This window comes from Xyrauchen texanus, chromosome 8 (genome assembly GCF_025860055.1).
Source record: "Xyrauchen texanus isolate HMW12.3.18 chromosome 8, RBS_HiC_50CHRs, whole genome shotgun sequence".
NCBI lineage: Eukaryota > Metazoa > Chordata > Actinopteri > Cypriniformes > Catostomidae > Xyrauchen > Xyrauchen texanus.
The window spans coordinates 23,802,279-23,829,148 of NC_068283.1; the positions used below are offsets into that span (position 1 = coordinate 23,802,279).

Sequence of the window (26,870 nt, forward strand, 5' to 3'; positions counted from 1 at the left end):
ATGCAAGTCCCTTTTGAATTTCTGTTGGTTACCATACCTTGTGAACCATTAGATATTAAGGGAAGAATGATCAGGTTTTCATCTCCACCAAGAGATTAAACAAAAGCTGAATTCAGACCTTGAAACAAAGATTGAACCACATATATGCATGGGTTTCCTGGCTGAAAATAGGTAAGTTGCTCTGGTTTTCCTCTCTGTCTGACACATCATCTTGGCAGAGTATTTGGATTTTCACCTATCTAGGAACATCTGAATTTTCAGCAACCTCTGTTACTTCAACTTCATCTAGAACAGAATTACCCATTTCAACTTCAACTTGGCCTTTATCAGGTAATTTACTTTGTTCAGGAAGTCCTGGAGCATCAACAGGTAAATTGTCTCCTGGAATTTCAACAGGCAAGTATTCACTTTTGTCTCCTTAAAAAATTTCACCATTTGGAAAAGTTTGTCTGGCTGAGTTATCAGCAGAATTACTGTACACTGTTTCTCTTGGTTTGCGGATTACATGAACAGTAGAAAACCGTACTGTTTCCATATTGGGGAAATGACCGTACCCACAATACAAATTTCCCTCTTCTGTATCAGAATGAGAATTGTCATCATCAATTAACTGGACATCAGGACTTTGTCTTGTTCTAGGTCTCGAGATGGATTTGTTTAGAGTAGGTATTTCAAACTCTGAAGACGGTAAAAATCCACAAGGAAGCAAAAGGTCTCTGAAGAGTATACAGAGGACCGTCCTTTCTCTCTGGATAAACTTTGTAGACTGGCAATTCAGTTGCCTGATTCACCACGACATACACCTCAGACTCCCACTTGTCTGTTAACCTGTGCTTCCCACACAACATTCCTCACCAATACTCAGTCTCCAATCTCCAAAGAGCGGTTAGTTGTAGATTTGTCAAACCTAGCTTTGTTCCTTCCTGCACTCTTTGACATACCACGTGATGCAAGTAGATAGCTCTCTTTCAGGTTGGATTTCAGGTACTTGATGTACTCCAAATGAGACAGATGTGGACTATCATGATACGCCCAAACATCAATTCATATGGAGTAAAACCTGTGACCTCATGTCTCGTGCAATTGTACACATGAGCTAATGGCTTTACAAAATCTCTCCAATGAGCCTTGTCATTTTCTTCTAAGGTACCTAACATAGAGAGCAAGGTCCTATTGAAGTGTTCAACAGGGTTTCCCCTGGGATGGCAAGGGATTGTTCAAGTTTTTTTAACACTTGACAGTTCACAGGGTCAAGTCATTTTTATTTGCATAGTGTCTTTCACAACACACATCATTTCAAAGCAGCTTTACAGAAGATCAGGCATTAACAGAAGACAAAACCATGTCTATGAGTCTTCATTGTGTAATTGGATCAAATACGATTGTAAATTGTGTTTTAAAAATAAGTCATTAAATAATTGTATTTATAACCCCAGTGAGCAAGTTGAAGGCGACTGTGGCAAGGAACACAAAACTCCATAAGATGTTGGTTAATGTGAGAAAAATAACCTTGGGAAAAACCAGACTCACTGTGGGGGCCAGTTCCCCTCTGGCTAACATCATGAATATAATGCCAAAATTACTTATGTATGGTGCAAGTCATGGTTTAAAATTATTAAACTAAGTAAGTGTTAAGGGTCAGTGTTTAAACAAAGATTTTGTATGAACTGTAAGATTAATGACTAATGTCTTTGAAGTCCATCCTGGATTAACTGCAGAAGTTCACATAGATGCAATTGTCCTTGTTAATTGGCTGCTGAAGGCTTTTGTTGGCAATTGATAGTCTATTCATTCAATTTCAAGAGTGTAGTCCATCAATAGACCGAGGTGATGCAGGCAGAGATCAGTAAGGTGCATCGCAATTCAACCTGGCTGGTAATTTCAGTGTGGTCCATCTTAAGTCCAAGGTTCAGACAATGGCATATGAAGTATCCCATGTCTTTTGGTTGGAGTTGGCATCAGTTCATCCTCTGAAGTCCATCATAATAGACTGAAGTGATGTTTGGCTGGCACCGGCTGCATGTAGTAAACATCACACAGCGTCTTGTAGCAGTGGAGTCCAACACGAAACAGGAATGGAGCTGGATCTAGCCGGTTCTGGTGACCTCAGGATAGGAGTCCCGAGGTTCAGACAGGGAAACAAATAAAATAATATTAGCATAGATGCCATTCAATTTATTGCAGAGTTATAGATCATGATACATTTTTCTGGTTCCGGCAGACCTAACTAAATTAGCCTAATTGTGGGTTGAAGGATAAATTAGGTGTATGTCAGGCTAAATAGATGAGTCTTTAGTCTAGACTTAAACTAAGTGAGTTTGTCTGCATCTCGAACAGTGTTAGGGAGACTATTCCATCGTTTAGGAGCTAAACAGGAAAACGATCTACCTCCTTTTGTGGAGTTTGCTATTCTAGGAACTATTAACAGGCCTGAATTTTGCGATCATAATGAACTTGATGGAATATAGCGTCATATAAGGTCACTTAAGTACTGCGGAGACCATTCAAAGCTCTATTTACAGTAACTTCACCAATTAAATCTGAATAAGTCCCAGGTGATCTATACACTTTAGCAAGGGTAAAAAACAACATTGTTTTTTTTTATTTATAAAATGGTGTCACATTAAGCATTATTAGTTCAAAAGACTTACATTTATAGCCTGCCCTCTGAGTAACACCAAAAGATTCACTGTAGATTGTAGCAACCCCTCCACCTCAACCCTTCAAATGAGGCTTATGTTTATAACAATACCCCGGGGGAATAGATTAATTTAAACTAATATATTCATCTGGTTTAAGACAGGTTTAAGTGAAACAGAGTGCATCTAAACTAGGATCTGTTATAATTTCCTTAACAATTAGTGCTTTTGTAGAAAGAGATCTAATGTTTAGGAGTCCTATCACTATATCATGTTTCTCTTGTTTGTTTTGTTCAAGTTTGACCTTAATCAAATTTTTTCTAAATGATTTAGTGGTTTTGTGGTTGGTAGTTCGGGGAACAGACATGGTCTCTGAGATATCTAGGTGATACTGTCTCTGTGTTTTTGTTTATGTGACCTGTGTGATATCTCAAGGGAGCTATAATCCCCTCCCCATGGCACCTCATCCCCAGTGTCAGCCTGATATGGAGCAGCTGTAGATGGCCAAGGCCACACCTGCCCAGACAGCACTTCGTACATCCCACATGATTCACTTTCTCATAGGACCCATCCACACAGAACCCCATTAATAATGATCGAAAAGCCGGCCAAGTAGTTCCCAAAATTAGCAGATGGTAAGACGAGAACTAGCCACCTTCTCAATATTATGCTTTTGTCTCTGACCATTTATGTGACAGTCACTACAGGATAATCATCAATATCCCAAGCACCCTCAAACGAAACTTGGAGCACCGTCAATTCAGACCAGGGTAAAGTACTGCCCGCAGGTCAATTTATCATCAACGTTTTTGTAAAGGGATTAATAGAAAGGAGGAGGTGAGAACTGGCTTGTTAATATAAATTATATTTTAATCTAAAACTGAAACAGAAAGTCAAACACACAAAGGTGTTGGACCGCTGTCCATAAATCAATCTCTCTCTCTCTCGCACCGCAGCTTCCAGTTGGCCTTCATCCCTCTGTGAGGCTTGATTAGCTTGATTAGGGGCCGGGTGTGCGGAATCACGACCCGGCCCCACCCTCCGCCCTGCCACATTCCTCCCTAGATCTCTCAGGCCGGGGAGCCCCCGGCATGATGTACACCCCCCCCCCTTTCCCTGGGGAGGGGGCGTGCCTTCTACACCATCTGCCAGCAGGTCATCCCTGTCTACCTAGATGAGGGAGGGGACAAGGGGAGGGAAACAAAAAAAAAGTGTGGCACCTTCATGCACCTTCATGACTGCCGTAGTCATGCCAAATTAACAAAACATTTTAAAAGAGAGGGAAAGGTCAACACAGAGCGGCAGTGGGAGAGAGAGAGGAGAGAGAGTAAAAAAAACACTTACCTGCCGGTTCTCCGATACGCCGCAGCTTGGTCCTCGGCCACTCCTCCACCCTCTATCGGACGACAGCCGTGCCTCTCCGGGCGGATCCGAGGCAGTCCTCCAGCCCCTGGCGGACGGAACACCCTGCCGCGTTCTCGGGGAACAGAAGTGGTCTCCCCCGCCCCTGGCAGCGGTTCTCTCGCTCCAGGTGGTCGCCAGTGAGCCCCTCCCCGCTCGCGGTCGGCGGTCTTAAACCCCGCTGTGTTTCAGCGGCCGGTAGGCGACTCCTGCGCCCCTGGCAGCGGCCCTGACCGCTCCAGGCGGTCGGCTAGGAGCCCCTTCTCCCCTCGCGGTCGGCGGCCATCGTCCTCGTTCAGGCGGCTGGGCTCCTCGTCCCCCGGCAGATGGCCGCGGCTGCTCCGTTGGGGTGGACGGTAGTGGCGAGAACTCTACTACGGCATATCCCTCCTCCTTCCCGGGTTTCGGCACCAGTGTAAAGTAATCAATGGAAAGGAGGAGGCAAGAACCGGCTTTTCAATATAAATAATAGTTTTAATGATAAACTTAAAAGAAGACATAAACACACACATGACGGACATGTCCATAAACAATCTCTCTCTCCCGCATGGTCCCCTGCAGTCAGCCTTTAACCCTCACGGAGGCATAATTAGCCTAATATGGGACCGGGTGCGTAGGATCATGACCCGGCCCCGCCCTCCGCTGTGCCACAAGAGGGTTACACATCTGTCCCCTGAAATAAATGATTTGATTATACAGTATCTTATTTTCTTTAATATACCCCATTTGTGACATATTTTCTCTTCTGTTAAATAATAATAATAATAATAAAGAAGCAAAAGTTTACAGTGAGGCACTTACAATGGAAGTAAATGGGGCCAAATTTTGGAGGGTTTAAAGGCAGAAATGTGAAACTTAAATTTTATAAATGCACATATTATTTTCTTATGCAAAATATTTGATTTGACCTATGAAGTTGTTTAAATGTATGTTTTTGTGATTGTAGGGTTTTATAGTTTACTAATTTACGTTAGATTGGATATAGGATAACTTTACACAGAAAAGGTTAGAAAGCGATTTTATCACATTAAAACATTTGAATTTCCATATTGTTTACATCTTGTGACTATACTTTTGAAACAGTGAGTATATTAACGTTTACGGATCGGCCCCATTCACTTCCATTGTTAGTGCCTCACTGTAAATACGATTTTTACATATATTTTTTTTTTTAAGAAAAAAGAGGGGCAAATAAGTTTTAAAACCTGAAAGAAAATTAATAAAATGTTTTGCACCATTCACGTGGTCATGTCATGTGACATGTTTGTTTTGATTTTGTTTCATTGACAATTTGACCATATAAGTTTAGGACATAAGTTTGAATATATCCCTTATGTCTCATTAGTTTTCACACCCATTTCAGAATTTATAAATATATACAGATAGATAGACAGATAGATATAGATAAGATATGGTCATATTTATTTATTGGCCATCCGAAGCTACATAACAGATATTTACATATATCCCAAAAGATCAAATAGTAACAATTTACACCTGTTAGAAAGTTAACGTGGATCCACTGTTAAAAATAATCGGTTAATAATAATTTGAGGATCAAGGTTTTTGCACGCAAGGCCGCGTCCAATGTAGCATTGTGATGCTTTTTACTACTGGGGTAAAGGCACCCAAGTGACTGTCACAAGTAAGTTCTTTACTTTTCTATTCTGCTTACCAATATATTTACGTATACCATTTAAGGAAAAAACCTGCGTATTTTAATCTGTCAACAATTTTGTATGTTAAGGCTATTAAATTGATGTTAGATCCTAGGTTGTCGTGCTGAATGCTCTCTTGTTTCATACCAATGTGACTGAAGTCTTGTCAGCATCTAAACTTTTGGAAACAATATACAAATTGTAATGAACGCATTCTCAAGTAAACTTTATTTATCGTCGGAATCTGTATTGCTTTTACAAATTTCGATAAGAATCTAAAAAGAAATCATGCTGTATTTAAATCTCTCAAACTTTTAAATAATGCAATTGGAACCGCGAGGAAAGTGTAGCCTGAATATAAAACACAACAGATATGAAAATGATATGAAAACTATGTGTTCGATTATCGATGTTTCCATTCTGATACACCAATAGTACGCTAAACATCGCATTTTAATTTAGACAATATTTTATAAAATACAAAACTAAATATTTTACGTTTTGTTAATTAAATTCTGTTAAATCATTACACAGTTCAATTCGCTGGAATTTTGTTATGAAATTGAAATCCCTAAATATCTTAAAAATAGGCTAAAATATATTTTTAAGTGTGCAGTCTATGCTAATATATTATATATAGGCTAACAAGAAGACTTGATGTTGTAGACTACATCTAATGTAAAATATAGCGCTGTGGGGTTACTTCGACTACTGGGGCAAAGGGACGCAAGTGACCATCACAAGTAAGACCTTTTCTTCAAACTCAAAATATTTGTATTGTAGTAGCCTATTTGTCATTTGTTAGTCGCTTTGAATAAACAGCTGCTATACAGAATATTAATATATATAATATTAATAATAATAATAATAATAATAGTTTTGTGTTTCACTTCGCTTTAGTTATTTACGAGGAAAATATTTAATGAAAAATTTTGTCTCGTGTGAACCCATGTTTTTAGCATAGACAATATCTTAAAAGTAATCTTTCAAGTAAAATAAATAATATCGTATTGTACAGTCTAGAGATTTTTTCACAATCTACGGGCACATTTGTCCCAAACTTATATGTAAGTTTTAATTAGACATTTTTCCTTATACACTTCTTTACTATACATTCATTTATTTGTCGTACCTTTTAGTGATTTTAGTGCTCTTGCCTTGTCCCACGCCAGTCTTAAAATTAAGCCTGCAAAAAAGAAAGTATTTAATTTAAAATGTCCTTTAAAAAATAAACTATGGGAATCTAAACAAGGGAGTGATCATAAACGTTTTCATTGATTATTTATATATATATATATATATATATATATATATATATATATATATATATATATATATATATATATATATATATATAGGCCTATATATATATATATAGGCCTATATTTTTTAAATCAAATTTTGAATAAATATCGATGGTCCCTCAGTTGTCATTTTCATCACGACAGATTTGGCACTAATACAGTTTTATAAAAGTTATAAAGTTAGTTTCTAATAACATAAGTGTCAGAGAAGTAAATGTGATGGTATAGATCGTTTATGAACCTGTGTGTGTGTGCGCGCTTCTTTTCCAATCAAACTGTTTAAATTTATGCATAAATTATGAAAATACTATTTGTTTTTAGACACATATAATTCTATAAAGGAGTCTGTCATTTTATTATATCATATAATACATAATTTGAAATGTGGTGGAAATTTTCAGAATCCTCATGTGATGCAAGTATATTATTGGCATTGTTAGTGGTCAAAATAAATAAATGAGTGACAATGAAAAGTGTGTTTTAGGATTTATTAAAATAATTTTATAAAAGTCCATTGATCAAATGAACCCATAAGGAAGAATCATTTAGGTATAATCTTTTTTTTGTTGTTGCTCCATTTATGAGTTTTGTTGTGCGTTTCTTCCCTTTTTAGGTATGGATCAAAAACCACCGGTTATGTTTGCGATGTCTCAGTGTGGATCTACCTCTGGTTCCCGAATTTTTGGTTGTTTGGCCACTGGGTTTTCTCCTGCTGAATCACTCAGTTTCAAATGGACCGATCAAAGCGGAAGTGCCCTGACTGACTTCATCCAGTATCCTTCAGTAAACACTGATGATAAGACGTTAAAAATCAGTCACATCACTATTACCAATGATACATGGAATCAAATAGTGTGTGAAGCTGAGCACCTATCGCAAAAATTTAAACAAGTATTCAAAATAAGTAAGTATAAATATGAATAGTGAGCAAAATGTTTTAGCAATCAGGCATAGATGAAGCAAATGAGTTCAAAGAATAGTGAATGTGTGCTTTACTTTATGTATATTTCAGATGTTCTCCACATAGTTGCTTCATTGTGTTAAAACATAAATTGTTTCAATTATAGTGAATCCACAAACACCAACCCTGAGCCTGGTTCCTGTAACAACTCAGAAGAGCACATTTGTCATCTGTTTTATTGAGGACTTTTACCCCAAAAACCTCACTGTAACATGGAAAGTTAATAATACCATCAGCCAGAACCAGCCAAATCTGGAGTACAAAAACAATGAAGATACGGGTCTTTACACAGCTCAGAGTCTTTATAAAGTTGGCAGTGAGATATGGAATACTGAAACTTCCTATAATTGTGAAGCCACACACCAGGGCATACCTCGATCACAAACAAAAAACTTTAAAGGTAAATATGTAATATTACTTTGACCTCTTTTTGTTGTTTTTCTATCTCACTTCTGTCTCCAATTCACACATGTACCTTCCACCAACAATGATGCCTGAAAACAGATGCTGTGCACATAAATCCCCACTCCCTTGTAGCTACTTTTGCACTGACTCTGAAGCCACCCATGGATAGAGAAATATTCCTGCCAGATGAAAAAAGTAAATCCAAAGTTATCTTAAAGGCTGTTGTTTCTGGAGTTGAACAGAATGCAGTGAGAGATGCTTCGGTGTCTTGCAAAGTTGAGAATAAGCCTGTAACAGATGTGAAATCAGGTGATGTCCAGACTTCTAATGACAGCTCACAGTATATTAGAATCCACAATGTCACTGTTGATCGCGAGGAATGGTTTAATGGTAAAACGGTCATTTGTGCCACTCAACACACAAATGGAAAAGAAATCAAGGAGGAGATCCATTTTGATAAAGGAGGTTAGTGACAATTTTAAAAATTCCAGACAATGATTTATTTAATTATTTTTTGTCTCAGTGTCATTCAAAGATTCTGAAAGCAGTTCAACTTTATTTTATTGTCTTGCAAAAATAACATTTGAACTGCTGTGGAGTGCTGTTGACACTGTGGAACAGCTTTGACTGGATTTATATAGTCTCATTAATCTCCCTTAATCATTGTTATGATCTTTTATTATACTCCCCATTTCAGATAAAACGAAGCCCGATGTTTACATTTACAGACCTGACGATGATACACTCACTTTTGTCTCTCTGGTGTGTGAGGTCACCAGCTCTCAACTTGGTGATGTTTATATCATGTGGACTGTGGGCGATGGAAATTATATTGAGGCCACTACCAGTGCTCCAATCCGCCAAAACAAACGCACGTCTGTCCTCAGTATTCTCACAGTGACTAAAGAAGAATACCAAAAACACGCAATCTCCTGTGCTGTCAAACATGCCAGCAATAACAATGAAAGGCTGCCATTATTAAAACCAACACGCAAAAGTAAAGAAAAAGAATGTCCTGCTGTGCAATATGATTATGAATTCTCATAATCTTTCAGCCTTGCATAATATTGAAAATATCTGCCTGATATTTTCAATATGATTGTTTTTCTCTTGCTCATTTGGATGGTCTGAAATGCTAATGTCCTGTTCCTCTCTTTTAATGTATTTGTTTTTAATTTTGTTCTTTCTTTCTGTCTACATGTTTGTATCACTGTACTGCATGGGTCAAACTCCAATGTCACATTATGCCTAAAACTATGCATGTAAAGTGTTAATGTAGGGAAATAATTATGATCAGGTGAAAATGTAATGAGCATAAAAGTGCAAGATAAAAAAAACTCATGAGCAAAGATTTATGATGACCTGTGTGATACTTAAATGTGCTATTTTATGTTTTGCGCTGTGCTTATTGTGACACTGTTACTGTTCATGTGGACTAAAACTTAAGATGCCTTTAATGCCGAAACACTTCTCTGTTGCAAAGATTTGTTTTTACTGTTTGTTAGCATATTTGTTTGTTTGTGTTTTGTATATCATGTTTCTTTACAATATGAAGTATTAAATTTGTGTTTTTGCATCATTTAGTGACAAGTTTATTGGAAGCTTAAAAATCAAACATTTGTGGTTGATTCAGTGTTAAAGTCATCAGCATATCTGAATTCTCATGGTAATGACATTTAGGTTATATTCATTTCCTGCAAGTGACTATAATCACTTATAAAGTTACAATATACTGCACATTATTAAATGTTACATTTGAACATTAAGAGAGATAGCATAGATATGAAAAGTGTGCAGATGTTTTGAGGATGTATAATGGTTACATGTAACATCACTATATCAGGATTAGATGCAAATATCAAGTAACTCACTAAATTATAATTTTGATTTCTAAATATCCTAATGCAAATCTTTATATCATGATGCACCGATCAAATATGTCAGTAGTGGGCTTGTCTGGTCATGTGCATATGAGTTTTATGTGATTACACATACACAATACAATTGTGGCGACTGTGTGCTTGAGTGCTTTTAAAACACAAACTTTAGGTCCAGTAGATTGATGATTTAGATGTATGATTTGTATAGCACACTGTGTATACCATTCATGTCCATCTTTGTGTGAATGTTTTTTTTTTTTTTAAAAGGTGAGCCACCAGAGCCAGAGATGGGCTTTGCTTTGCACTGCAATGAAGGTGTTTTGGAGGAGGATGAGTTCAGAAGTCTCTGGTCCACTGCCACATCATTTATCTTCCTCTTCCTGTTTTCTCTGACCTACAGTGCAGTACTCAGCTTCTTCAAGGTAACCAAAAATGACTAAATGGTAGAGCATTTTAAAGTAGAAGAACATGCATTCTGGGACTATTTTGCTTGACTGTCTAATACTGTTACAATTATACATTTTAGTCTTAAAAATACCATATTTTAAAAATATTTTTTTACTCTTGTATACTTATTTTAATTAAAGTGTTTTATAAGAGATAATTATTGTTTTTTTTTTTTTTTTTTCAGATGAAGCAGTGAATACGGCGTGATTTGGAGGTTATTTGTTTTTCTTGTCAAATTGTATCTTAATACATTTTGAAATCAAAACAAGAACAGAAACTATTCTCTGTTGCTCTGTCATGACTCATCTTTTTTTAATATTGATATTGTTGAAACTATACTGTTTCCCTTTATCCAAACATTTTTGGTGATTATTGATAAAGATGTGCTAAGTGTCATATAAATAAATAAAATCTTATTCTGTTTACTCTGTCAAGGTATTTACATTTTATTCTTTAAAAAATCTTCTCCCTCTCACATTTACAAGTGATATTATATTTTATGCAGTATATTAATCCTGGTTGTTATTGTAAGATGAGTTTCTTAGAACAGGGGTGTAGCACCAAATGTTGGGCCCCGGATGCAGAAGTATTTTATCAGCCCCTAAATATTTAGAGTTGGGGAAGGTGTGTGTGTGTTGGGTATATGTATTTTAGATGGAAATGTAACATTGCTATATTAAGTATAAATAATTTGAAACTTTTCATTTTCTTTTCAAATACAAAAATACAAAACTTCAAATACACCCTCATTTGCAGACCAGGGCAAACTACTACCCGCGGGTCCATTTATTATGAACGTGTTTCATTAGATCTTTCATTTATCTGGCTTTAAGATCTATTGCGCAGCCACAAGCTTTTCATATGCTCAGGGTTGTCAGATAATAGATGCGACGCCTAAATCAGTGATTTAGACTTGCACAAATAGGAAATATTTCGCCTTATGTTATACTTAATTTATGCAATCTGGCAACTATGTGTACATGCGAGTGCACGCGTTTTCTCTCTGCAAAGAAACAAACAAACAACAACTTAGTGCTCAATGGTGCACAAGCAAGAGAGGAAAATGTTTGTTCTTTGTGTTATTTTTAAAATGCTGAAGTCCTTCACACCTGTATGTGAATGCTACTCCTGCAATAATAATTTATTAGTTTCATGCTGCCTTTTTTATTCAGTTGTGTGCTGAATGGGGTGCCAAACATTGACAAGACCCACATCATGACCCATGAGCATGTTAATGATAATGTTCTGAGAATAAAACAAGTAAACAGGTCCACTTTGCGGCCAACATTAAAATAAGCTTTTAGAATTTCTTTCCCGAATATTAAATTTTACTTTTAAACCAGACTCCTGATATAGAGTGTTAAACTGAATACAGGTATGGTCAAATAATCTATTAATAATTCATCTTTATTCTGTTTTACTAATCGCAGAATGGTTCCATCAGTCTGTATACACTTCAGATAACTGTGCACCATTCATTGAGTGCATGTCTGGCCAATTTTGTTATCTTCTCTGTTCCATAAAGGCTGATGTGGCCCCAGTACCAAAATAATTGCACAATTATTGCACCCTGCACAATTCAATATATAAAACTAATACTGTAAATTGGCAAGCAGATTTTCTTGAATACCAGCAAACACTCAAAAATCCTTGCATTTTGTGAATGCTGCATCAAAACGTATGATCATCTTGATAATCTACAGGAGCAGCATTTTTCTGTCATTTTTAGCAACACATCATGAGGGAAAAAAAACCCTGGCGCAATAAATGTTTTGTACATTAAAAAAAAAAAAAACTTTTCTTTATGTTAAGTAGCATTTAAACATACAAAATGTATAATTATGATACACCTCCACTTTATACAGAGCACCCCCACTATTTTCAGATGCACCCTCAGTGATTTTGATCTGGAACCGGGCCTGTACTGCTGCCTGGTAAGTCTTAACTTTTAACTGACATTTAAACAGGGTGCAAAATTAACTTAAAATATTACAAAACAAATTATAATATTTATTCTAATGTATTAATTATACAATTCTTTAATAATAATAAAAAACTGGTATTTTTTACACTAAATTTTACTGGGTAACTTTCTAACCCAAAATGCTGGGTTGAGTATTCTGGGTCATTTTGTTGGGTTATTTTTTAACCAAACCATGCTGGGTTAATTTAACCCAATGTGTGTTCTGTCCAGTATATAACCCCGTCAATTTTAGAGTGTATGGCTTTCACTGAACTAAAATAGTCACATACTTAATACTGTATATCTGTCAAAATACTGCAACAACACAGTTTATTCATTGTTTTATATATCATTATCAATTTGTTCCTCAAAAATTATTTTGGTGTCTTTATGTTAGAAGAAATAAGTGTGGTAGTATTCAAAAGTTGTAATTATATGATATATCACAAGAGCTCAGGATGAAGATCAGGGCAAAGACATTTGTAAATTTGAAAAGGAATGCTAAATTAGACAGGCTAACTAATAATGCAAAGTCTTTAAACAATGTTGATCAAGCGGTACTGAAAGCAATGTTTTATTTCTGTAAATCGGGGGGGGGGGGGGGAGCCCTCACATTTTGACAGATCTGGATTGTTTTTTCAATAAAAATTGGGAAAATATTCCCAAGTCAAGATGTGGCAAGCTAGTAGACTCCTATCCAAACAAACTGAGTGCTGTAATAAAATCAAAGGGTGTGCCAACTATGTGCTCAGGGATGTACACGCTTATGCAGAATTGTTTTTCTCTGAAATGCGTCACTTTGGTTTTCAGTGGCATTGCATAGGTTTTAATTAGGTTAAAAAGGTGCAAAAATTCTGATATGATTTATCTTTGTTACATTTTTTTACATCACAAAAACCTGCTGTTTTAACAGGGACATGTACTTTTAAATTCACTGCATAAACTTCAACCTTAACTCTGCGGCTTGCTCTCAAATACCACACTCCACATAATGAAGCCTATCCTTCAAAAAAATCTTTGTTTGCGTTTCACAGAAGAGAGAAAGTCATACAACTTAAGGATGAGTAAATGATTGAAGAATTACTTTAAACAGACAGTTCACCCAAAAATACAAATTCTCTCATCATGCAGTCCCAGATGTATATGACTTTCTTTCTTCTGCAGTACACAAACATATATTTTGATCATTGTGGAGATGATTGTGGACTTTAGGAGGAACGCCCCAACATTGTAGCCCCTCACCATTCTAAACAGCACTGTGGCAGCTGTGGAGTCATTCAGGTTCCTGGCCACTACCATCTCACAGGACCTGAAGTGGGAGACACACATTGACTCCATTGTGAAAAAGGCCCAGCAGAGGTTGTTTTTCCTTCGCCAGCTGAGGAAGTTCAACCTGCCACAGGCGCTGCTGATTCAGTTCTACTCATCAGTCATTGAGTCTGTCTTCCGCTCCCAGCCACGAGATGAGCAGTTCAGTCAGTGCTTTCATTTCTGCAAGAGAGGTTGGAGGGGAGGCTGTCCCCCTCCACCTTGAAGGTGTATGTAGCCGCTATCGTGGCCCACCACAACGCAGTGGACAGTAAGCACAAGTCCTTGGGTAAGCACTTAGAGGCTCCCGGAGGCTGAATCCTTCCTCGGCCAAGCCTGTTACCCTCATCTCAGTGGTCCTCTCGGGCCTTCAGAGACCCCCCTTCAAGCTGCTTGACTCATTTGAGCTCAAGGCTTGACAACCCATGTGACGTATTGGCCACATGTCACCTCCCCCCAGTCTGGGCAGGATGTGGTCTCCGCAGGGTCTTTCCCCGCCGAAACAATAGGAACGGAATAGATTCCCTTCCCCGACGCATGTCATAGCGTTAAGTCCCAGCCGCTTTATGCTCTATAGCGAAAAACATAGAGAGAAAAGGCCGTGGCTGGGCGGGTTTCTCCCATGATAGTCATGTCACCAGTTCCCCCCTTAGAGGTGCCGGTAACCTAAGGTCTGTATATGACACCTTTTCTGGGGGTGTTGGGGAGGGTTACGTGCAGCCGATACAGTTGGTTCTAGCACGCAGTAGCTTGCTTGCACCTGTGTCAGCAGTTCACGTAACACTGTCTAGTGCATGGCACTTTTAAATGGGACACCTTGTGTTACTACATTCGACACAACGTCGAGTGACTGACAGAAGGGGAACGTCATGGTTACAAGACCTTGTGTCCCCCTTGCCACGACACTAGACCTACCACTGTAAACGGCAGTACCTTATTCTTGGCTCCTCAGTGCAAAAACCTGACTAACAGACGCACGCCCGCTTCCCTTTATACCCGTATGTCCATGTGTGGGATATGCAAATTCTGTCTACCAATTTCTCATTAGCCTTTTCTCTAGTTCAGAGGTACGCGAGGCTCTCAAGAAAGACCCCTTGTGTCACTGCATTCGACACAATGTCTCGTTCCCTCCATCGGGGAACGGAGGTTACAACAGTAACCATGAAGTTTTTTTCTCTCTTGATCCATTGGTAGAAATAAAAAATGTCAATAATCAAACATTGTTCATTCTTGGAGCCTACATTCTGCTACATGGGTTAAGTGTTTAACCATGTTTAATTTCAATTCCAGTCTTTAAAAGAATGCACTATTATTAAAATATAAAGTTAGCATTTTGAAGCCAACAAAAGATCTTGTGTAGCCTAAATGTTATGGTGTGTATCACTGTGTATTATAGCGGGTCACAGTGATAAAAGCGGTGACAAAAACCTCTTGAGGGAGGTTTGTTTTTGTTATGGTGTGTATCTCTGTGTCTAACTGGGGCACAGTAATTCAAGCCACTACAAAAAGCTAAAAACCCTTCATAAAGCATCAGAAATATATATATATATATATATATATATATATATATATATATATATATATATATATATATATATATATATATATATTTTTTTTTTTTCTGTTACTTTAAGACCAAACCGAAATACACACACAAAATTGTTTTTATTTCATTGTGGGGACTCTCCATAGACTTCCGTGCATTTTATGGATTTTATACAGATTTAACGATAATTTCTATGCCCTAAACCTAACCCTCACAGAAACCTTTGCACATTTTTACATTTTCAAAAAAAACTAGTTTTGTATGTTTAATAAGCCATTTCTCTCATGCATGCAGACTGCTGGCATTTTGGGGACCAAATGTCCCCACAAGGATAGTAAAACCTGAGATCACCTACCTTGTGGGGACATTTGGTCCCCAAAATGTAGTATAAACATGTACGTATACACACACACACACACACGAAAAAGTGGCTAACTGTGTGTTGTTTATGTAATATTTTTTGTAACAGATCGGGTTCATTGAAGTTTCTTCCGACCAATATGCAGGTGTTTCCTGTGATACTGAAATCAAGCCTCAATATCAGAGTAACCATATCCTTTTCTTCTCTGTCTGGATGCTCTCTGGCATTTAGTGTTCAACAACATATTTTCTAATTCTTTTATTATTTGACCTATTTTGCATCATTATTGGAGAAACCAGCGTCTGCACCCCCTTTACTGCCAGTATACACCAGTGGTTGCCATTCACATGCAGCAGGGATAGAAGAATAGCACAGGGATCTGCTCAGTTAATTTCAAAGAGAAGGATGGATAGTCATGGAACAAGCCCAAAATAATGTCTTGGTGTATGTATCCTGTATGTTCCCAATCCATGCCTGTGTAAAAGTAAAGTTATCTATGTTGCAACTGTGCATGTAGAAAAGGTGGGTTAGTCCCTTTTCCTGAAGTCTATTACCAATTCATTGGTTTTCACTGTGTTCATATGCAGATGGTTTGCACTACAGCACTCCATAAAGCTGTTGAGCTATTTTCTGCCTCTTGCCCACCCAGCAACAGCCATCTGAGAACATCTACAAGTGGCATGAATCAATCTATGTATAAGGTGAAAAGAAACCGAGATAGAACCATCCCTTGAGGAGCTTTTGTGTACACAGTTCTGTCATCCACAAACTGTGGTAAGCCCATGAAATCACTCAAGATCATGGAGGCATCCACTTGTATTACATCAAAATACATGCTTGATGATCCTGAAAGTACAAGGTAAGTCAAATAATATTATCTTCAGTAACCACAAACAATGAACAAATGAACTGCATTTTCTCAAGTATGTAAAGGTGTAAATATTATTTAGAAAATTCAGAATTTAGGATTGTTTGACACTGCATATGTCAGCCAACATGCCACTGAAATCTGTTACCTGCCATGTATATTTCTTCGTCATCCTCCAATCTTCCTTACATTAGCTCCTCTTTCTCCACCCTTACACCTACTATCCTTAATCTTCATCAACAGGGCATCTAACTAAAGGTTTCTTCATTGCATCTTTTGTTTTTGTAGTGTTATACATTTCACACAGATTAGTGAAATAACCTATTTGCAGTGTCTCATGACTCATAATGTTTTATAAAATAAAAATTGCATCAGTTCATATTCTCTGACCATTTGGGTTGTTTGGGTTAACATTCCTTGTTTCAAGTTTGGCTTTTATTTAGTCTTTTATTTTGAAATTCTTGTTGGTTCTTCATGTCATGTCTGAGTTAACTAATACTGAATGTATTTGTAATATGAAGCTTTTATTTTAAAATATGTACATTACAATAGGTCTGATTGATTTTAAATTAGAATCTGGGCAACCCCTAAAATGGGTCCTTATCTGAACAGTTCAAGTGAATGCGCAGAAAAACCCTGCTCATTCAAAGATGCGCATTCATTCAGCGCATGGCAGAGCGCAGTGAATGTAAGTTTTAGATGGGCTTTTCCACTGCACGGTACAACTCGAGTCAACTCGACTCTGCTCGTTTTTGGGGGTTTTCCGCTGTGGATAGTACCTGGTACCTTTTTAGTACCACCTCAGTCGAGGTTCCAAGCGAGCCAAGCCGATACTAAATGTGTTTGTTAAAATCCTGTAGATCACTGATTGGTCAGGGAGAATCATCACTACCAGCATCACTGGATTTCCACATCAACCCGCTAGTTTTGAAGTTAGCAACAGCGATAACAGTATCATTTGTTCATGCGCCTTTCGAATTGTGAAAAAAGAAATGGCTGTGTGCAAAACCATGCTGTGGTCAATAAACGAGGTGCAGACGGTCCACTCGTTAGCGATGAGCGAAATTATAATGTCTCTCAGGAAGTGTCTCAGGTGTTGGCCACACATGGCTACCACCGGACCTACCAACAGTGTAGGGAAAAGTAAAAAAAAAAAAAAAAAAAAACACGTGTAAAAAGTGACTACAGAACTATCAAGAAAAGTGGAAGTGGTTCAACCAAATGGACGCTACCTAAACCGGCGAGCAATGGGAGGGAGAGTGCCCTGGACTGGATGGTATGTTTTGTTATGTTAACTCTATACTCTGCTTGAAAGCCTCACTTTATTTAGTTGACCAGCTACTGGAAGCTTGCTTCTAAAACAACCAGGCCAATTTACATTTACATTTATGCATTTGGCAGACACTTTTATCCAAAGCGACATTGCACTTATTACAGGGGCAATCCCCCCGGAGCAACCTGGAGTTAAGTGCCTTGCTCAAGGACACAATGGTGGTGGCTGTGGGGATCGAACCAGTGACCTTCTGATTAACAATTATATGCTTTAGCCCACTACGCCACCACCACTCTATTTACTCAATTTAGAGTTGTGGTGAGTTGAACTGTAGCGTGCAGTGGGAAAGTGTCTAATACTTATGTACAATTCAGTTGAATGATCCGAATTCACTACAAGCTTGTTAAGATGGCTTTGGTAAATGCAAAATCTATTTGCAATAAAATATTAATCTTAAATTACTAATTCTAATCTTATGAACTGGATTTCCTATTTGTAACAGAGACTTGGCTTCACGTTGGTGAGTTGGATCCTTTATCTGATCTCTCTCCAAGTGACTTTTATAGCTCCCTTAGGACTGTGGGGCGAGGTGGGGGTTGGCTTCAGTTGTTAAAAAAAAGAGTTTTAATTGCTGATTATTGCCCTCAGAACATTACAAGTTTTGAAGTAGGCTACAGTTATTAAAGTTTTAGCTGTACAGCCCAGTACTCTCTGCTCTTATTTACAGGCCTCCTAAATATATTAATGCTTGCTAACATTCCAAACCTCTGGTTAGGGAGTCCAGCCACTTAAGAAGATCCTACCAACCTTCACAATATCGGGCCCATTTCTAAACTGCCATTTTTATAAAAAATCCTGGGGAAAAATATTTTTTATCAGCTCTATTCATTACTATCTGAAAATAACATTTTAGATACATTTCAGTCTGGTTTTAGAGCTTGTAACAGCACAGAGTCTGCACTACTCAAGGTGATGAATGATTTACTGCTCACTTTAGATACTAGACCTGCAATTTTAATGTATATTGGCCTTAGTGCTGCAATACAGCTGATCATACTGTCCTCCTAGACGTCTTGGGTGTGTACAGCCATGGCCAAAAGTATTGGCAGTGACATACATTTTGTGTTTTGCAAAGTTTGCAGCTTCAGTACTTGTAGAATATTTTTTTCACATGTTTCTGTGGTATACTGGAAGACAATGATAAGCGTTTCATACATTTTAAAGGCTTTCATTGTCAAAAACACTCATGCAAAGAGTCATTATTTACAGTGTTGACCCTTGTTCTTCATAACTTCTGCAATTCGCTCTGGCATAATGGATATCAGCTTCTGGGCCAAATCCTGACTGATGGCGATCCATTCTTGACTTATTAGTGCTCGGATTTGATCACAATTTGTGGGCTTAAATTTAAATGTAATGATCTCCGAGCCACTTCATTATCACTCTCACCTTGTGACATCGTGCTCCCATCATGCTGGAAAATTCACAGATCATCAGCAAATTGCCCCTGGATCATTGGGAGAAGTTGCTCTTGCAGGATGTTATGATACCATTCTTCATTCATGTCAGTGTTTTGGGCAGAATTGTGAGAGAGCCCACTGCCTTAGATGAAAAGCAACCCCACACATGGATGGCCTCAGAATGATTCACTGTTGGCACGACACCGAACTTACTGTAGCGTTCACCTTTTCTTCTCCAGACTATCGATTTTCCAGATGTCCCAAACAGTTGGAAGGGGGATTCATCAGAGAAAATATCTTTGCACCAGTCTTCTGCTGTCCAATCCTTGTACTCCCTGCAGTTTCAGTCTGTCCTTGATGTTTTCTTGGAGAGAAATGGCTTCTTTGCTGCCCTTCTTAACACCAGGCTATTGTCCAAAAATCTTCGCCTCACTGTGTATGCGGATGCACTCACACCAACCTGCTGCAATATTGAGCAAGCTCTGCACTGTTGGTGACCCGATTCCATCGCTGACTCCTCAGGAGGAGACGGTCCTGGCACTTTCTGGACACTCTGGGTCGTCCTGAAGCCTTCTTCACTGCAGTTGAACCTTTCTCCTTGAAGTTCATGTTGATTCGGTAAATGGTTCTTTCAGGTGCAATATTATTTGCAGCAATTTCCTTGCATGTGAGGCCATTTTGATGCAAAACGATGATGGCTGCACTTCTTTCTTTAGAGGTAACCATTGCTAACAAAAGCACAATGATTGGAAGCGCTTCTTCCCTCCTTTTATAGCAAACAGTCTTATAATCCAATCAGAATGATAGAGTGATTTCACCTGACTAGTACTCGTTCACACTTTCCCAGGTGTTGCTGATAGGATTAGTGAAATGATGTTAGCTGGTCATTTTGTGTCAGGACCAAATAACTGTTTTGACAAAAAACATTTTGGCCAATGAAGCTTTTTGCAATTATTTAAAATGCATCTGATCACTCTGCACAATAATCTAGAAACAATGTGAATCAACACCACAACAACAGAAGTAGAAACATTTGCGAAACACAAAATGTATGTCACTGCCAATAATTTTGGCCACAGCTGTAGTTGGTATGAAAGGCACAGACTTAGATTGGTTTGCATTTTAAATTTTAGATAAAATTCTGAGTGTTAGGATTGGGAATTGTTCCTCTCCTTCTGCACCTTTCAATTGTGGGATTTGATTTTCTTTGTATATGCTTCTCCTGGGTTAAATTTTTAGCAAATATAACATTTCATATCATTGTTATGCCGATGATACATAGCTGTATGTCCCACTTAGTTCTGATGATTCATATTCCGACATTTTTAAATGCTTAGAGGTTATTGAATGCTAGACACCAATAAACGTATTCCAGCAAAATGACAGCAAGACTGAAACTGTTGTGGCCTCCCTAGCACTGTCTCTGATATCACTAGCAATATAAAAACCCTGTTATTAATTGTTCACCATTTGCTAAAATCTTGGGAGTAATCTCATGGCTCTAAATTGAAAAACAAATAAGTGCTGCTGTGAAGGGCAGCTTTTTCCAACATTTCATGTTTACAATCTCTACTGATTGGTTAAGTTTAGCTAAGGAGTTTGGGTAAAGGCATAATTTTAATAATATAAGTATGTCCTTAACTATCCATGCGCGGAACTCACGCTTCTGCATTAGACATCCGGGAAATTTCACGTGATGAAGTCGGACGAGTTTGTGTGAACAACATTGTGCAAGACCATACGAAAAAGCCAACTCGTAAATTATGTATGAAATTTCATGAGATCGGGTTGAGTAGGCTATGGGTTGAGTTACGTGTGTCAAGGCCATGTAAACACGCACTGGACAGACATCTTTGATCATTGTGCCACAACTCACTGTTAAGTTTAAATTAACTTTAATATTTATGAACGCATCTCAAGACACCGGCGTTCTGTTTTACAATTTGTTGTGCAATACCGTCACGTTTTTTTATACACTGTTAACTTAAAAATAATTTCAATATTTATTAACACCTCTCGAGACACCTGTTCTGTTTCCCCATTTGTTGCGCTGCATCAAGCATTTTCGGTGCTGCTGTCACAAATCGACATTCTGATGAAGTTCAGTTTGCAAAGAGGACTTAATGTGACTGTTACACACGATTCCAGATAGTTTTTCACCTGTCAAAGTTTCAGCGCTTGATAAAAGGTGAGCCAATGTTTTTCCCCCTTTTGCTCTGGTGTGCAGACAGTAATTACACAAGTTAAATGCTGAATCATTTAAAAATCAAAGCAACGGCAATGGCACAATCGGCCCAGTGGTTAATCCGTACCTGTTCCTCATAGACAGAGGAGCGAGGAAGCACAATTTAGGAAATTAATTTTGTTCCTCGCTCCTCCACGCTCGTGCCTGTGACCCGCAAACCAATCAAGGTATGCCATCAAGAAGGACGTATCCATTTGCTAAATGCATTGCGAGGACAGAGGAAGCTTACCGAGGAAACACAAGAGCATCCTATGCGGAAGACTTTTCTGTCAAAGCACTTGGCGCACGCACAAATTCTCCTCCCCCTTCACATCTGATACAACAGTTTACAACATAATTGTCAGATACTTTAACTGCATCTTGTTCATCAATTTATCAAGGTTTAACAATATAATGGAAAGTGCTACTATGCAGCTGCGAAGAGACGGTGCTCTGATGTGACGCATGAGCAGGACAATCCATTTTACAAAAACAACTTCCTTGATTCCTCTGTTCTCGATTCCTTTCCTTCCATCCATTCCTCATTTCCTTTCCTTTTATTAGCAAGGAAAGGAAAAGATGTAGCTCCCCCCAGTAATTTCACGTTCACAGGGATTCTCTGATAACAGGCGATTTATTGACTGGTTCACCATGAGGTAAACCATCCAACTCAAGATGCCGTGAGAACTAAATATACAAAAATAAAGTTACAATAAAGAATATAAAAGTACATAAATAAATCAAACAAATAAATGTTGTCTTTGTAAACTTTCCAAACAGAGTTAAATTCACTTTAACAGAAAACTATAGTCTTTGTATAGATATCACTCTTTTCCACACAGCAACACAATCCACATTTATCACATACAATATAAATGACAAACTTACTTCATTGGCTGCTTATTACCAAAGGAGAACTTAATCTTGCATCTGGTGATATCTTCTGTAACTTCAGATGAGTAAATGAACTTAAATACTCTTTAGAAATGTGGAATACAGCTTCAACTGGCCATGCGGTGTAGACAACTTTCTTCCCGAGTCACTCTGTGCTTTTCATAATAAAAGTCTCCACTCAAACAGCTCTTTACAAAGCAGTTTTAAATTAAGAATCTTTAACAAAATAATTAAATAAACATGAAATATAAACTGAGGCCATGGTTCTCAGCAGGAAACCGATGGAGTGCGTAATCCAGGTAGGGAATGAGGTTTTGCCCCAAGTGAAGGAGTTCAAGTACCTCGGGGTCTTGTTCACGAGTGAGGGGACAATGGAGCGGGAGGTTGGCCGGAGAATCGGGGCAGCGGGGGCGGTATTGCACTTGCTCTATCGCACCGTTGTCACGAAAAGAGAGCTGAGCCGAAAGGCAAAGCTCTCGATCTACCGGTCAATTTTTGTTCCTACCCTCACCTATGGTCATGAAGGTTGGGTCATGACCGAAAGAACTAGGTCGCGAGTACAAGCGGCCGAAATGGGCTTCCTCAGAAGGGTGGCGGGCTTCTCCCTTAGAGATAGGGTGAGGAGCTCAGTCATCCGTGAGGAGCTCGGAGTAGAGCCGCTGCTCCTTTGCATTGAAAGGAGTCAGTTGAGGTGGTTTGGGCATCTGGTAAGGATGCCCCCTGGCCGCCTCCCTAGGGAGGTGTTTCAGGCACGTCCAGCTGGGAGGAGGCCTCGGGGAAGACCCAGGACTAGGTGGAGAGATTACATCTCCACACTGGCCTGGGAACGCCTCGGGGTCCCCCAGTCAGAGTTGATTAATGTAGCTCGGGATAGGGAAGTTTGGGGCCCCCTGCTGGAGCAGCTGCCCCCGCGACCCGACTTAGGATAAGCGGTTGAAGATGGATGGATGGATGAAATATAAACTGACTTCTCTGACAGTTACACACCCACCAAAGCACTTTCTTGTGATTTTGTGACTTAACCTTTAATCAAACATATCATTAACTAACCCAAGGAATGGTAGACACAAGGTACGCTTTAATCTGCTTCAATATTTGCTTACCAACAAGAATGAAGGGTGCTTCAAAACCAAGTGGGTCATATACAGAAGCCACTGTGGACAAGATTCCTCTTCTAGTGAGTGGTTGTTCCTTAACGAATACTCTGAACTGGAAGCTGTCAGATCTGATGCACCATTTCACACCAAGTGCCCTTTCCATGTGAAGCTCACTCAAAGCCAAGTCATGTTCCACAACACTTTTAGCACATTCTTCCTGAGGAATTGATGCTTTTACTTCTTCACTGCTTGACACAAATTTATGCAAATGAAGCTTTCCGGTGCTACAAAGTTCTCTTGCTTCCTTTATCAGTTTGATAGCTTCATCTACAGTTGAGACACTTGTCAACCCATCATCGACATAGAAATTCCTTTCTATGAATCGAATGGAGGTTTCACTGAAGAAACCACGACCTTGAGCAGCAATATGCTTGAGGCCGTAATTGGCACACCCGGGTGATGAGGCTGCACCAAAAAGGTGTACTTTCATCCTATAGACCTGTGGCTTGGATTCTGGATCTCCTTTCTCCCACCAGAGGAACCGTAAGTAGTCTTGATCTTCCTTTACATGAAATTGGTGAAACATGCGCTCTACGTCACACATGATTGCCACCAGACCCTTGCGGAAGCGACAGAGAACACCTACAAGGGTGTTTGTTAACTCTGGACCAGTTAGCAAATGGTCATTGAGGGATGAACCTTGGAACTTTGCTGGGCAATCAAAGACTACACGGATCTTTCCAGGTTTTTGAGAATGATAAACCCCATGATGGGGAATGTACCAAGCAGGGTTCTTGTCTGTTTCTTCAGCTGGGACCTTCTCAGCATCTCCTCGAGCAATTGTCTCATTCATAAAGTCTACATAGTCTCTATACTATTTCTCTTCTCTTTTAAGCCTTTTTTCTAAGCTTTCGAGGCGATGAATAGCAGATCCTTTATTATTGGGCAAGTTTGGTCTGTCTTTTTTGAAAGGCAAAGGCATTTCATAATGACCATCTTCTTTGTGTCTGATGCCTGCTTCCATTTTTGACAGAAAACGTAGATCTTCTTGAGAAATACAACTATCCTCTGTTGCTTTCTCATTGAAGTCAGACTCAAGAGCTTTGATGACATTTGGCGGAGTGATTACTTCCTTGATCTGTGTTCTACATATGTACTGAACTTCACTTGTAAGATTGAGAGAAGACTGTAGACTTGGCAGCACTTGTTTCACTATAATGCGATGACTCACTCCAATGGCATCCCCGTAATCTACAGAGGAATTGCCACAGCCAACAATGCTCCAGCCCAGATCCGTTCTTTGAGCAAATGGCTGATTTTCTTTACCAGACACAATTTCTCTAGGAAGAAGAGTTTGAGGGCAGTTGTAGCCAATCAGGAGGCCAATATCACAAACTTGTTTAGGAGCAATCATCTCAGCTACATGCATTAGATGAGGCCACACTCTTGCAGTTTTGAGTGTAGGAATGTGAGTTCTGTTTGCAGGAATGAACTGTCTAGAATAGGTTACTGGCAAAGATATCTTCTTATCTGAATAAAATCCTCTCACCTTTAAACCAATTATCTTCTGGCATGGAACAACTGTACTCTTGGATACCATCGTTGAGAGCTTCAGCTGCACAGATTCCTTCTTTGTGTCAAGAGCTTGAGCTATCTCATCCAGGATGAAGGTAGTATCACTCTGGGTGTCAAGAAGTGCATATACCAGAACTTCATGATTTGGTTCACTGGTAGCTGATACCCATACTGGAACAATTGTAGAAGTATGAGTATTATTTACATCCTGTATTACTCGGTTAGATGTTGCTTCACTTGCAGTATCTTTATTCTGTACCAACTCTGGGTTTCTTTCCTTTAACTTCTCTTTTGACTGACCTGACTGTGGAGTCCTCTTTGCTTCCTTGATACGATCCTCATGCAAACATGATGGGTGCTTCTGACACTTCTCACAGACACTCCTGTCTTCACAGTTCCTTGAGTGATGACCAGGCTTCAAACATCCAAAGCATAACTTATTCATTTGGACAAACTTGACTCGCTCTGCAACATTCTTCTCCATAAACTTATGTCATTTGTGAATACCATGTCCTGGTCTCTCACAGAAGGTACATTTTGCAGCATCTGTTTTTTCTCTGGACTGTACTGTTAACACCTTTGCTCTAGTGTCTTGATTTCTTGATACCTTTACTTTTCCGATCTCATTAGACTTCAGTGCATGAAGTGATGTCACTGGTCACTGGGTTACAAGCTATCTTAGCTTCTCGTGTTAGAAACTTTACATATCGACTGAAGGTAGGAAATATCTTAGTTTCTTCTTCAATTTCTATGACCTGACGATTCCACGTTGAGACCAACCAATCAGGAAGCTTGGAAAGGATTTTCAGGTTCTCATTATAATCATTGAGGACTTCAAGACCCTTAATCTGAGACATTGCTGCTTCACAGCCTCTGAGGAAGTCAGTAAATTCTCTCAGCTCAACACTGTCCTTGGAACCAATCTTTGGCCATGAATTAAGCTTGTCTCGAAAGGCTTTAGCAATGACGAATGGGTTTCCATACCTTTCTTCTAGTATGCCCCATGCTGCTTGATATGCCGACTCCGTGCCTAGCAGGAAGTAACTTTCATTGGCCTTCTTAGCTGGTCCTTCTACATACTTGTGTAAGTAGTAAAGCTTCTCATTCACTGGTATGTTTTTTCTGTCGATCAGAGTTTGAAATGAGATTTTCCAATCACTAAATCTGAGAGAGTCTCCATAGAATGTTGCAGGTTCAGGTATAGGAAGACAACTTGAGCTGATAGACTCTGCTAACACCTTAACAAGGTCTGCAGTGCTGGCTTCTTGATATGATATTGTTACAATTTCTTGTGGAGGTATGCTCTGTAACACGGAGCTGCTTAACTTTGGTACATGCTTCGTTTTTACAGATGTGCAGTCACGAAGTAGCTCTCTTGTTTCTTCCTTTGAGTCTTCGTTCTGCTCGTAGACTTGCATTCGTGCTTTTGCAGAATTCAACCTTTTTAGTGTCTCCAAGCGCTCAAGCTCTCTGCGCTTGTCTTCTAATGCCATCCGTCTAGCAGCATTTTCAGCTTCAATCTTAACACGTAGCCTAGCTTCTTCTTCTCCTCTTTCTAGTCGCCGCTTCAATTCTTCAGCTTCTTGTTCTGCTATTCTCCTTTTAT

The 26,870-nt window shown here is 38.9% G+C and overlaps 1 protein-coding gene across 1 annotated transcript in view; it reads left to right on the forward strand.

Annotated features, from left to right (window-relative positions):
• LOC127648121 (immunoglobulin mu heavy chain-like) overlaps nt 1-26,870 on the forward strand; it is a 111,055-nt gene that overhangs the window by 75,220 nt on the left and 8,965 nt on the right. Inside the window, exons 5-9 of the mRNA XM_052132721.1 lie at nt 7,616-7,906; nt 8,070-8,363; nt 8,501-8,833; nt 9,066-9,365; nt 10,516-10,670. Of these exons, the coding sequence (XP_051988681.1) occupies nt 7,616-7,906; nt 8,070-8,363; nt 8,501-8,833; nt 9,066-9,365; nt 10,516-10,670 (1,373 nt within the window). The remainder of the gene's footprint in view (nt 1-7,615; nt 7,907-8,069; nt 8,364-8,500; nt 8,834-9,065; nt 9,366-10,515; nt 10,671-26,870) is intronic.